The sequence below is a fragment of the Anomaloglossus baeobatrachus genome, chromosome 3 (genome assembly GCF_048569485.1).
Source record: "Anomaloglossus baeobatrachus isolate aAnoBae1 chromosome 3, aAnoBae1.hap1, whole genome shotgun sequence".
Classification (NCBI taxonomy): Eukaryota; Metazoa; Chordata; class Amphibia; order Anura; family Aromobatidae; genus Anomaloglossus; species Anomaloglossus baeobatrachus.
Genome location: NC_134355.1, coordinates 488,185,048 through 488,198,064, shown reverse-complemented (window position 1 = coordinate 488,198,064; position 13,017 = coordinate 488,185,048). Strand labels below are relative to the sequence as shown.

Sequence of the window (13,017 nt, the reverse complement as noted above, 5' to 3'; positions counted from 1 at the left end):
GCCACTTGAACTGAGAGCAGTGTAATGTGAGACGGAGATTTTGATTCCAGCGATGTATCTCTTACTGAGCTGCTTAGTGTAGATTTTTTAAAATCACAGGAGACTTTCATTAGAGGACTAGTAAACCTGCTGCCATGTAGTCCTCCATATTCATGAGCTCTGTATAACCTTCCTCCACCACTGTTTGGCAGTTCTATGTCCACGTACACAGAAAACTGCCAATCAGTGGTGTGGGTGGGGTTATACAGAGCTAAGTATTCAGTGAAATAGTAGATCTGCAGCAGATAAAACAGGGATTATATAAAAATGATATCAAGCAGCCCAATAAATGACACATTTCTGGAATCGGGGAATCTGCAACTATAATATGCTGCTCTCAGATAGGGTTGTGGTGAAAGATTCCCTGTAATGTGATATAGTCATGTGATAAACCCAGTGGGCACCTTCAGGAAGAGATCTATTACCAAGTTCTAGCAACACAATAGTAGTAAAGAATAATGACAATATCTCTGTAAGTAGAAATTCCGTACATAATTGAAATTTATCTGCTCTTGAATGATTATAGAAATCCGCCTTTAACCCCTCTTCTATACCTTATTTATTTGCAAGGGACAAAAGGCCCCTTTACACACAGATTTTCAGCGATCCCACCAGCGATCCCAACCTGGCCGGGATCGCTACAAAGTCTCTGGTGAGTCTCTGGTGAGCTGTCAAACAGGCAAACCTGGCCAACGACGCAACAGCGATCCGGACCTGCAGAACGACCTAGCTAGTCAAACACTGGAAACGAGTGATGTGTCACAATATCTGTCAATCACTATTCTCTGTCAGTCGGTCTCTCCCTCTCGGTCTCTATTCTCTCTCTGTCGGTCCGTCACTATCTCTGTCCCTCTCTCACAGTCGGTCGGTCATTTTCCCCTTCTCTCTCATACTCACCGATCCCCGATCCCCGGCGCGGCGCTGCACGGCATTCACACTGCTGCGGCGGCTTTTACTATTTTGAAAAAGCCGGCCGCTCATTAAACAATTTCGTATTCCCTACTTTCCCCGCCCACAGGCGCCTATGATTGGTTGCAGTGAGACACGCCCCCACGCTGAGTGACAGGTGTCTCACTGCACCCAATCACAGCAGCTGGTGGGCGTGTCACTATGGAGTATAGAAATAAATAAATAAATAATTAAAAAAAACGGCGTGCGGTTCCCCCCAAATTTAATACCAGCCAGATAAAGCCATACGGCTGAAGGCTGGTATTCTCAGGATGGGAAGCGCCACGTTATGAGGAGCCCCCCAGCCTAACAATATCAGTCAGCAGCCGCCCAGAATTGCCGCATACAGTTAGGTCCAGAAATATTTGGACAGTGACACAAGTTTTGTTATTTTAGCTGTTTACAAAAACATGTTCAGAAATACAATTATATATATAATATGGGTTGAAAGTGCACACTCCCAGCTGCAATATGAGAGTTTTCACATCCAAATCGGAGAAAGGGTTTAGGAATCATAGCTCTGTAATGCATAGCCTCCTCTTTTTCAAGGGACCAAAAGTAATTGGACAAGGGACTCTAAGGGCTGCAATTAACTCTGAAGGCGTCTCCCTCGTTAACCTGTAATCAATGAAGTAGTTAAAAGGTCTGGGGTTGATTACAGGTGTGTGGTTTTGCATTTGGAAGTTGTTGCTGTGACCAGACAACATGCGGTCTAAGGAACTCTCAATTGAGGTGAAGCAGAACATCCTGAGGCTGAAAAAAAAGAAAAAATCCATCAGAGAGATAGCAGACATGCTTGGAGTAGCAAAATCAACAGTCGGGTACATTCTGAGAAAAAAGGAATTGACTGGTGAGCTTGGGAACTCAAAAAGGCCTGGGCGTCCACGGATGACAACAGTGGTGGATGATCGCCGCATACTTTCTTTGGTGAAGAAGAACCCGTTCACAACATCAACTGAAGTCCAGAACACTCTCAGTGAAGTAGGTGTATCTGTCTCTAAGTCAACAGTAAAGAGAAGACTCCATGAAAGTAAATACAAAGGGTTCACATCTAGATGCAAACCATTCATCAATTCCAAAAATAGACAGGCCAAATTGCTGAAAAACACCTCATGAAGCCAGCTCAGTTCTGGAAAAGTATTCTATGGACAGATGAGACAAAGATCAACCTGTACCAGAATGATGGGAAGAAAAAAGTTTGGAGAAGAAAGGGAACGGCACATGATCCAAGGCACACCACATCCTCTGTAAAACATGGTGGAGGCAACGTGATGGCATGGGCATGCATGGCTTTCAATGGCACTGGGTCACTTGTGTTTATTGATGACATAACAGCAGACAAGAGTATCCGGATGAATTCTGAAGTGTACCGGGATATACTTTCAGCCCAGATTCAGCCAAATGCCGCAAAGTTGATTGGACGGCGCTTCATAGTACAGATGGACAATGACCCCAAGCATACAGCCAAAGCTACCAAGGAGTTCATGAGTGCAAAAAAGTGGAAAATTCTGCAATGGCCAAGTCAATCACCAGATCTTAACCCAATTGAGCATGCATTTCACTTGTTCAAATCCAGACTTAAGACAGAAAGACCCACAAACAAGCAAGACCTGAAGGCTGCGGCTGTAAAGGCCTGGCAAAGCATTAAGAAGGAGGAAACCCAGCGTTTGGTGATGTCCATGGGTTCCAGACTTAAGGCAGTGATTGCCTCCAAAGGATTCGCAACAAAATATTGAAAATAAAAATATTTTGTTTGGGTTTGGTTTATTTGTCCAATTACTTTTGACCTCCTAAAATGTGGAGTGTTTGTAAAGAAATGTGTACAATTCCTACAATTTCTATCAGATATTTTTGTTCAAATCTTCAAATTAAACGTTACAATCTGCACTTGAATTCTGTTGTAGAGATTTCATTTCAAATCCAATGTGGTGGCATGCAGAGCCCAACTCGCGAAAATTGTGTCACTGTCCAAATATTTCTGGACCTAACTGTACATTATATGCGACAGTTCTGGGACTGTACCCGGCTCTTCCCGATTTGCCCTGGTGCGTTGGCAAATCGGGGTAATAAGGAGTTATTGGCAGCCCATAGCTGCCAATAAGTCCTAGATTAATCATGTCAGGCGTCTCCCCGAGAAACGTTCCATGATTAATCTGTAAATTACAGTAAATAAACACACACACACGAAAAAATCATTTATTAGAAATAAAAAACACAAACAAATTCCCTCATCACCAATTTAATCAGCCCCAAAAAGCCCTCCATGTCCGGCGTAATCCACGGACCTCCAGCGTCGCTTCCAGCTCTGCTGCATGCAGGTGACAGGAGCTACAGAAGACACCGCTGCTCCTGTCAGCTCCACGCAGCTAATGAAGACAGCCGCGCGATCGGCTGAGCTGTCACTGAGGTTACCCGCTGTCACTGGATCCAGCGGTGGCCGCGGGTAACCTCAGTGACAGGTCAGCTGATCGCACTACTCACCTCAGTTGCTGCGTGGAGCTGACCGGAGCGGCGGTGAGTAGCGCGATCAGCTGAGCTGTCACTGAGGTTACCCGCGGCTACCGCTGCATCCACCGCTGGATCCACCGCTGGATCCAGTGACAGCGGGTAACCTCAGTGACAGCTCAGCCGATCGCGCGGCTGTCTTCATTAGCTGCGTGGAGCTGACAGGAGCGGCGGTGTCTTCTGCAGCTCCTGTCACCTGCATGCAGCTGAGCTGGAAGCGACGCTGGAGGTCTGTGGATTACGCCGGACAAGGAGGGCTTTTTGGGGCTGATTAAATTGGTGATGAGGGAATTTGTTTGTGTTTTTTATTTCTAATAAATGATTTTTTTCTGGTGTGTGTGTTTATTTACTGTAATTTACAGATTAATCATGGAAGGTATCTCGGGGAGACGCCTGACATGATTAATCTAGGACTTATTAGCAGCTATGAATAGTATGTGACCCCAGCACTCAAAATGAAAGCAAGATAATTTTTTGTGATGCAAGTGGATTTATTGACACACTGCAAAAGTGAACCTTAAAACAGAGCAACACCGACGTTTCGGCGTAGAGCCTTTCTCAAGGTAGTTGCATCAATGGTTACAGCTGGATGGCACGGGTCACATAGGACAACCGAAATGCATAAAATGAGGAAAGGTTCTTTCACAATTGCAGAGTGTGCTCGTATGCAGAGGAGTGACAGTGTCACTGTGGAGGATGGGTGAACGCCTGCAGTAACGGCCCGTTGAGAACAGCAGAGGCTAGGTGTGTGGCAGCAGCGGCATGTCACACTCTGCAACTGTGAAAGAACCTTACCTCCCTTTATGCAAACTAAGTGGTTGAGCCTGAAATTACCATTGCTTTATTAGCAGCTATGGGCTGCCAATAACTCCTTATTACCCCGATTTGCCAACGCACCAGGGCAAATCAGGAAGAGCCGGGTACAGTCCCAGAACTGTCGCATATAATGTATGCGGCAATTCTGGGCGGCTACTGACTGATATTGTTAGGCTGGGGGGCTCCCCATAACGTGGCGCTCCCCAACCTGAGAATACCAGCCTTCAGCCGTATGGCTTTATCTGGCTGGTATTAAATTTGGGGGGAACCGCACGCCGGTTTTTTTAATTATTTATTTATTTATTTCTATACTCCATAGTGACACGCCCACCGGCTGCTGTGATTGGGTGCAGTGAGACACCTGTCACTCAGCGTGGGGGCGTGTCTCACTGCAACCAATCATAGGCGCCTGTGGGCAGGGAAAGTAGGGAATACGAAATTGGTTAATGAACGGCCGGCTTTTTCAAAATAGTAAAAGCCGCCGGAGCAGTGTGAATGCCGTGCAGCGCCGCGCTGGGGATCGGGGATCGGTGAGTATGAGAGAGGAGGGGAAAATGACCGACAGACTGTGAGAGAGGGACAGAGATAGTGACGGACCGACAGAGAGAGAATAGAGACCGAGAGGGAGAGACCGACTGACAGAGAATAGTGATTGACAGATATTGTGACACATCACTCGTTTCCAGTGTTTTAAGTCCCCTTTACACACTGAAACTTTCTAGCGATCATGCTGCACAGCGGGAAACAAAGGACCAAAGAATGGTCCTGAACGATTTGTAGCGATCAGCAACTTCACAGCAGGGGCCAGGTCGCTGATGTGTTTCACACACTGCAATGTCGCTGGGGAGGTCGCTATTACGTCACAAAACCAGTGACGTTACAGCGATGTCGTTTGCGATGTTGCAGTGTGTAAAGCCACCTAAATTCTAGTAAACAGGAAGAAGCATTAATTGACCTTATCTGTGAAATCTAGCATTACAGTCATGCATTACAGCCTCCATAATACAGACGTAACTACCTATGACTGCCAGATCCTGCGTGACCAGGTTGCAGCTGCTCAGAAGCAGGCTTTGTAGACCAGTTGCACTCTGTAGAGCTCCAGAGAGTAGATTCAGGTTTCCTCCAATAGATTTATTCCAGGAAAGGTCCAGCGTCTGAAGGTCCATTAGGTAAAGTGAGGCTTCAGCTAGGGATACATGGTATAATTACTTGTCATGTAACATTCACTTCACGGTAAAGTTTGTAGATTTTTTGCAACCTGAATATATGTTAAAGTCTATTCTTCTATTACGGTGCTTTATTTATCACATATAATACAATGGAAATAGAAATATGGAACCATATTACAGTATTTCAGCCTCCAGTAACTTGAGACATGAAGGTTAAAATATTTTCAGGAAATATATATTGTAGATGACTGCCCTTTCTATATCACATTTCAGAGGGTGATCAATTACTAATGCCAAGAATATGTTGTGAAAGTGATTTTTAGATTTAACTCCTTACCTAGTCCTGCAAAGGATTCTTTCTTTAAAGTGCAATTGCTGATATTCACGGATTTCAATTTAGGCAAAAAACGTAAACGGCTGAAAAGATGTTCAGAAGAAAGTCCTATGCTTTTGTTGGATGATATGTCTAGATACTGAAGGTTGGATAGGAGTGGTATGACTTGGGCTACAAATAAAAATAAAAATATTATACAGAAGCCTATTTTTTATTTTTTCTATACATTCACAATCCCAATATTCCTAGTACGGTGCAATACTTGTGAAATGTGGGGTATTTTTACAATTTTAAAGAAATACCAGTTGCGTTAAACAATCTCTATGGGGATGAATAATACATGATCGAATAGGCCAAAGGACAAAAGACATTCAAATATCTTGCAGATTGTAAATAAAACCTAACTTTAATTATATATAGTTAGATGCTAACCCTAATAGTTAAAATTACAGATCTGCTTATATACTATTCTAATATTAGTGATGCATGTGTTAGGTCCGGGTGATGGTGGATCCTCTGGGCCGTGTACCGGACTCCCCCAGTGAAGCAACCTGGAGCTAACCCCTATACAGGGACTGTCCAGTCACCCCACCAGAGGGCCTAGGTACACGGTAGCCGGAGTACTAGCGGAACCGGGGTAGCGTCCCACAGGGAAAGGGTAAAACGGATTCTTTGGAGCCACAGAGTCCTCGGAGACAATTACGGGAGTCCAGTACGGGTGCCGGTTAGGAAGCTCAGGCAGGATCCGGGTTAGCTGGGTGTGACGGGAAGGCAGCTGGGTGAAGTCGGAGATACCAGAAAGGCACTGGCTGCCGAAACGGTGGTTGGATTCCCCACCGACGGACACCGGAGAACTTCTTGGCAATACTGGATTCAGGGACCGGTTACGGAGGCAGAGCAGGCTCTACAGAAGAGGCATAGTTTTAGTACGAGTAAGGCACAAGGGACCTGGACTTCTAGCTTGCAGAACTCGACGAACAGGCGACGCCCTCCAGGCAGGAAGCTCCTAATATACCTGACCCTGACTGATGCAATATCCTGTTAGGGAGTGCAGAGCCTTTAAGAGGAGGTCAGTGACCGCGCGCGTGCCCTAATGCACATGCACGACGCCCGGGTGCCGGAGGCCAGAGCAGTGCCGATGAGGACGTGTGGCTGGAGGCAGGGGACCCGGGGACCGGAGCGGTGAGTGAGGAACGACGTCGGGACCCGGGGAGCGTGACAGTACCCCCCCTCCCAGGCCCCCCTCCCCGCAACCGGGACATGAAGGCACGAATCAGAGGAGTACCCACGTTCTCACGGGGTTCCCAGGACCTATCCTCAGGACCATAACCTGCCCAGTCGACCAGGAAGTACTGCCGTCCCCTGACGGTCTTCATGGCCACGATATCTCTTACCGCATAGATGTCATCATCGGCTATGGGAGGAGGAGGACAGGCATCAGAGGAGAAGGGACCGAGGACAACAGGTTTCAGCAAGGACACATGGAAGGAGTTGGGTATCCGCATGGAGGGAGGAAGCTGCAACTTGTAGGATACCTCATTGATCTTCCTGAGGACCTTGAAGGGACCGATGTACCGCGGACCCAGCTTGTACGATGGAATTTTGAGTCAGACGTACTTGGAGGCAAGCCAGACCAAGTCCCCAGGAGAGAAGCGAGGAGGATCAAGACGTCTCTTGTCCGCATGTTTCTTCATTCGTGCAGCAGCATGTCCCAGGGAGGTCTTGACTGAGGCCCATATAGCGGAGAAGTCTCTGGCTAGGGCATCTGCTGCAGGTACATCGGAAGCTGGAGAGACTGGTAACGGCACAGAAGGCTGGAGACCATAGACAATATGGAAGGGAGAACTGAAGGTGGATTCGCTGACCTGGTGGTTATGAGAGAATTCAGCCCAAGGAAGGAGCGTGGACCAGTTGTCCTGGTGGACGTTGACGTAGTGACGAAGGAAGGTGGTCATGATCTGGTTGACTCGTTCCACTTGTCCGTTTGACTGAGGGTGGTAGGCGGAGGAAAAGTCCAGAGACACCCCCAGGTGTTCACAGAGAGCCCTCCAGAAGCGTGAGGTGAATTGGGTTCCTCTGTCGGACACGATATGGGCAGGAAAGCCATGCAGCCGGAAGATGTGCTGTATGAAGGCGTCCGCGAGCTCTTGAGCAGAGGGCAATCCGGCCATAGGAACAAAATGAGCCATTTTCGAGAACCGGTCCACCGCGACCCAGATGACCGTATGACCGGAGGACAAGGGCAAGTCCGTGACAAAGTCCATGGCTATGTGTTGCCATGGAATGGAAGGAGTCGGCAGAGGGAGAAGAGGACCAAAGGGCAGGTGCTTAGGCGTCTTGTTCCGGGCACAGGAGGAACATGCAGAGACGAAGGTGGTGACATCCGTACGAAGAGACGGCCACCAATAGTGACGGGCAATGACGCCCCAGGTTTTCTTCTGGCCGGCGTGTCCGGCCACTTTCGAGGAGTGTCCCCATTGGAGGACCTTGAGTCGGTCGGTCTCCGTGACGTAAGTCTTCCGAGGAGGGATCTGTGCCAGAGAGACGGGAGCCACCGGGATGACCTTGCTAGGACAGATGATGGGCTGGTTTGGCTCCTCCTCTTGGTCTACCGGAACGAAGGACCGAGACAGGGCATCCGCCCATACGTTCTTGTCCGCGGGCCGGTAGTGTAACTGAAAGTCAAACCTGGCGAAGAAGAGAGACCAACGTGCTTGGCGTGGATTCAGCCTTTGAGCGGAGCGTATATACTCCAGGTTTTTGTGGTCAGTATAGATGATCACCGGGTAAACCGCTCCATCCAAGAGATATCGCCATTCCTCCAACGCCATCTTAACGGCCAGGAGCTCTCGATCACCAATGGTATAATTGCGTTCTGGGGCTGAGAAGATCTTGGAGAAGAAGCCGCAGGTGACCATCTTCCCGGTGGCGAACTTCTGCATAAGTACGGCTCCTGCCCCTGCAGAGGAGGCGTCAACCTCCAGGGTGAATTGGCGGTTCAACTCAGGCCGGTGAAGGACGGGAGAAGAAGCAAAGGACCGCTTCAGAGAGCAGAAGGCGGCTTCTGCCTCGGGTGTCCAAGCCTTCGGATTGGCCCCCTTCTTGGTCAGGGCGGAGAGCGGAGCAGTTAGGGTCGAGAAGTGAGGGACGAACTGGCGATAGTAGTTAGCAAAACCGAGGAAACGTTGGATGGCTTTTAGTCCCGAAGGAGGAGGCCAGTCGAGGATAGCAGAGACCTTCCCGGGATCCATCTGCAGTCCGGTGTCCGATATTACATAGCCCAAAAAGGGAAGGGATGATTGTTCGAACACACACTTCTCGTGTTTGGCGTATAAGCGATTCTTCCTCAGCCTCTGTAGCACGATCTGCACGTGCTCTCTGTGGGTACGTAGGTCTGGGGAGTAGATTAAAATGTCGTCCAGGTATACGACTACACAGACATAGAGGAGGTCCCTGAACACGTCGTTCACCAGCTCCTGGAAGACTGCCAGAGCATTGCAAAGGCCGAAGGGCATCACGCAATATTCATAGTGCCCGTCCCGGGTGTTGAAGGCGGTCTTCCACTCGTCCCCGGAGCGTATGCGAACCAGGTTGTAGGCCCCACGGAGATCCAATTTGGTGAATATACGGGCTCCCCGGAGCCGATCAAAGAGTTCAGGGATGAGAGGCAGGGGGTATTTGTTTTTCACTGTGATCTGGTTCAGTCCCCGGTAATCAATACAGGGCCGTAGGTCGCCTTCTTTTTTCTTGACGAAGAAGAAGCCCGCACCAGCCGGGGACGAGGACCTTCGAATAAACCCCCGTGCCAGGTTCTCGGTGATGTAGTCAGACATGGCCCGGGTCTCAGCAGGGGACAAAGGGTATATCCGTCCCCGAGGGGGTGTGGTTCCCAGCAGAAGGTCAATGGCACAGTCGTAGGGTCGATGTGGAGGCAATACCTCCGACTCCTTTTTATCGAACACATCTGCGAAGGACCAATAGGCTGGAGGAAGACCAGGTAAGGAGTCCGGGGCCGGAGGACGATGGACGGGCTGGACTGACTGGAGGCAGTTCTCATGACAAGACGGGCCCCAGCGGATGATTTCTCCAGTACGCCAGCTGACTGTAGGTTCATGTACCCGTAACCAGGGTAAACCCAGCAGAAGCGGATGAGACATGCGTGGCAGGACATAGAAGGCGATTTCTTCGGTGTGTAGCGCACCGATACGCAGTTTCACAGATTTAGTGACGAACAGGACGGGATCAGAGAGGGGTTCCCCATCCACAGAGGCTATCACAAGCGGTGTCTGCTGCGGGGTGACAGGTAACTGGTACTTGTCCACTGTGGCCTGGTGGATGAAGTTACCCGCTGCCCCGGAGTCGAGATATGCCTCTGCCGTGAAGCGGGTTTCTCCTGTTGTCACCTGTACAGTCCATGTTACTGGGTCAGAGAGCTTCCCAGTACCTAGGGTGGCCTCTCCTACCAACCCTAGGCTTTGGAGTTTCCCGGTTTCTCTGGGCAGGCACGCACCTGGTGTGCGCCTTCTCCACAATAGAAGCAGAGACCCTTGGCGGCTCGTTCCGCTCGACGCTGCTCGGAGGACCGTAGCCGGTCCACTTGCATGGGCTCCATGGGCTCATGGATGGAGGAGCCAGAGAGCCCGGATGAGGAGAGGATAGGCTTCTGTGGAGAAGCGGAGTGCCTTACAGGGCGCCGCTCGCGGGACATTTCCTTAGACCTTTCTTGAAAGCGGAAGTCTATCCGGGTTGCGAGGGCGATCAGGGCGTCCAAGGTGGAGGGGACGTCTCGGCCGGCCAGCTCGTCCTTGATACGACCGGTAAGCCCCTCCCAGAAGGCGGCAGTCAAGGCTTCATTGTTCCACCCCAACTCAGATGCCAGCGTGCGGAACCGGATGGCATACTGACCAACTGTCAAAGTCCCTTGGCGTAGCCTGAGGAGGGATGAGGCGGACGAAGAGGCACGCCCGGGTTCATCGAACGCGGTACGGAAGGTGTGCAGGAAGTCCTGGATGTTGGTGGTTACTGGATCTTCCCTCTCCCACAAGGGGTTCATCCATGCCAGTGCTTCACCCTCCAGATGAGACATGACGAAGGCTACCTTAGCTTGGTCGGAAGCGAAGAGATGTGGGAGCAGTTTGAAGTGCAGAGAGCACTGGTTCAAGAACCCACGGCAGTTCTTGGGGTCCCCGGCATACCGAGGCGGAGAGGCTAGTCTCAGTTGCGAGGTCGCAGAAGATGTCCCTATGGGAGCCGTGGATGTGGTGGAAGTGGACAGGGACGTGGCTGTGGATTGCAGTGTGTTCAGGCGGGTGTCCACTGACGTCATGAAGGCCAACATACGGGATTGGGTCTCTCGCTGACGTACCAGCTCCTGCTGCAATCTGGCCAGTTGGGATGCTAGTGCTTCGGCGGGATCCATGGCCTGTTCGTTCTGTTAGGTCCGGGTGATGGTGGATCCTCTGGGCCGTGTACCGGACTCCCCCAGTGAAGCAACCTGGAGCTAACCCCTATACAGGGACTGTCCAGTCACCCCACCAGAGGGCCTAGGTACACGGTAGCCGGAGTACTAGCGGAACCGGGGTAGCGTCCCACAGGGAAAGGGTAAAACGGAGTCTTTTGAGCCACAGAGTCCTCGGAGACAATTATGGGAGTCCAGTACGGGTGCCGGTTAGGAAGCTCAGGCAGGATCCGGGTTAGCTGGGTGTGACGGGAAGGCAGCTGGGTGAAGTCGGAGATACCAGAAAGGCACAGGCTGCCGAAACGGTGGTTGGATTCCCCGCCGACGGACACCGGAGAACCTCTTGGCAATACTGGATTCAGGGACCGGTTACGGAGGCAGAGCAGGCTCTACAGAAGAGACAAAGTTTTAGTACGAGTAAGGCACAAGGGACCTGGACTTCTAGCTTGCAGAACTCGACGAACAGGCGACGCCCTCCAGGCAGGAAGCTCCTAATATACCTGACCCTGACTGATGCAATATCCTGTTAGGGAGTGCAGAGCCTTTAAGAGGAGGTCAGTGACCGCGCGCGTGCCCTAATGCACATGCACGACGCCCAGGTGCCGGAGGCCAGAGCAGGGAGCGGTGCCGATGAGGACGTGTGGCTGGAGGCAGGGGACCCGGGGACCGGAGCGGTGAGTGAGGAACGACGTCGGGACCCGGGGAGCGTGACAGCATGATGGTATAACATTGATGGTATAATGGCACGGTGTCTCAGTGGTTAGCATTCCATTCTTGCATTGCTGAGGACCTGGGTTTAAATCCCACCATGGAGTCTGCAAGGATTTTGTATGTTCTCCCCTTGTTTTCATGGGTTTCCTCAGGTTTATATTATATAGAGTCATTACAAACAGAGTGATCTATTTCAGGTGGTTATTTCTGATAATGTTGATGATTATGGCTTACAGCCACTGAAAACCCAAAAGTCATTATCTCAGAAAATTAGAATATTATATAAGACCAACTGAAAAAAATTAATTTAAACTCAGAAATGTTGGCTCCTACTGAAAAGTCTGTACAGTAAATGCACTCTATACGGGGCTCCTTTTTTAAAATTATTCTAATTTTCTGAGATAATGACTTTTGGGTTTTCATTGGCTGTAAGCCATAATCATCAACATTAACAGAAATAAACACTTGAAATAGATCACTCTGTATGTAATGACTCTATATAATATATGTTTCACTTTTTGTATTGAATAACTGAACTTTTTGATATTCTAATTTATTGAGAAGGATTTGTATGTCTTTTTAGATACTGTATGTAAATTGCTGGTTTCAAGTGTATATTTATATGTACAGATGAAGCCAGACATTTACATACACTATCTATAAAAACACATCTGCATGTTTTTCTCTCTATCTGACTTGAAATCAGTACAAACCTTTCCTGTTTAAGGTCAATTAGGAACCAAAATTATTTATATTTGCCAAATGCCAGAATAATGAGAGAGAATGTTTTAAGACATTTTTATTATTTTCTGCAAAGTCAAAAGTTTACATCCATTTCATTAGTATTTTGTATCGTTGCCCTTAAACTGTATGACTTGAGTCAGACATTTTGGATATCCTTCCACAAGCTTCTCACAATAGTTGGTAGGAATTTGGGCCCATTCCTCCCTGACAGAACTGGTGTAACTGAGAGATGCTTGTAGGTCGCCTTGCATTCACTGCCTTTCAGCTTTGCACATACATTTTCAATAGGATTC

General features: G+C 49.2%; 1 protein-coding gene across 1 annotated transcript in view; it reads right to left on the bottom strand.

Moving 5' to 3' along the window:
• LRRC31 (leucine rich repeat containing 31) overlaps positions 1–13,017 on the bottom strand; it is a 64,704-nt gene that overhangs the window by 2,086 nt on the left and 49,601 nt on the right. The window contains exons 8-9 of the mRNA XM_075338558.1: positions 5,815–5,982; positions 5,327–5,494 (exon numbers count right to left, since the gene is read on the bottom strand). Coding sequence (XP_075194673.1) covers positions 5,327–5,494; positions 5,815–5,982 — 336 coding nt within the window. The remainder of the gene's footprint in view (positions 1–5,326; positions 5,495–5,814; positions 5,983–13,017) is intronic.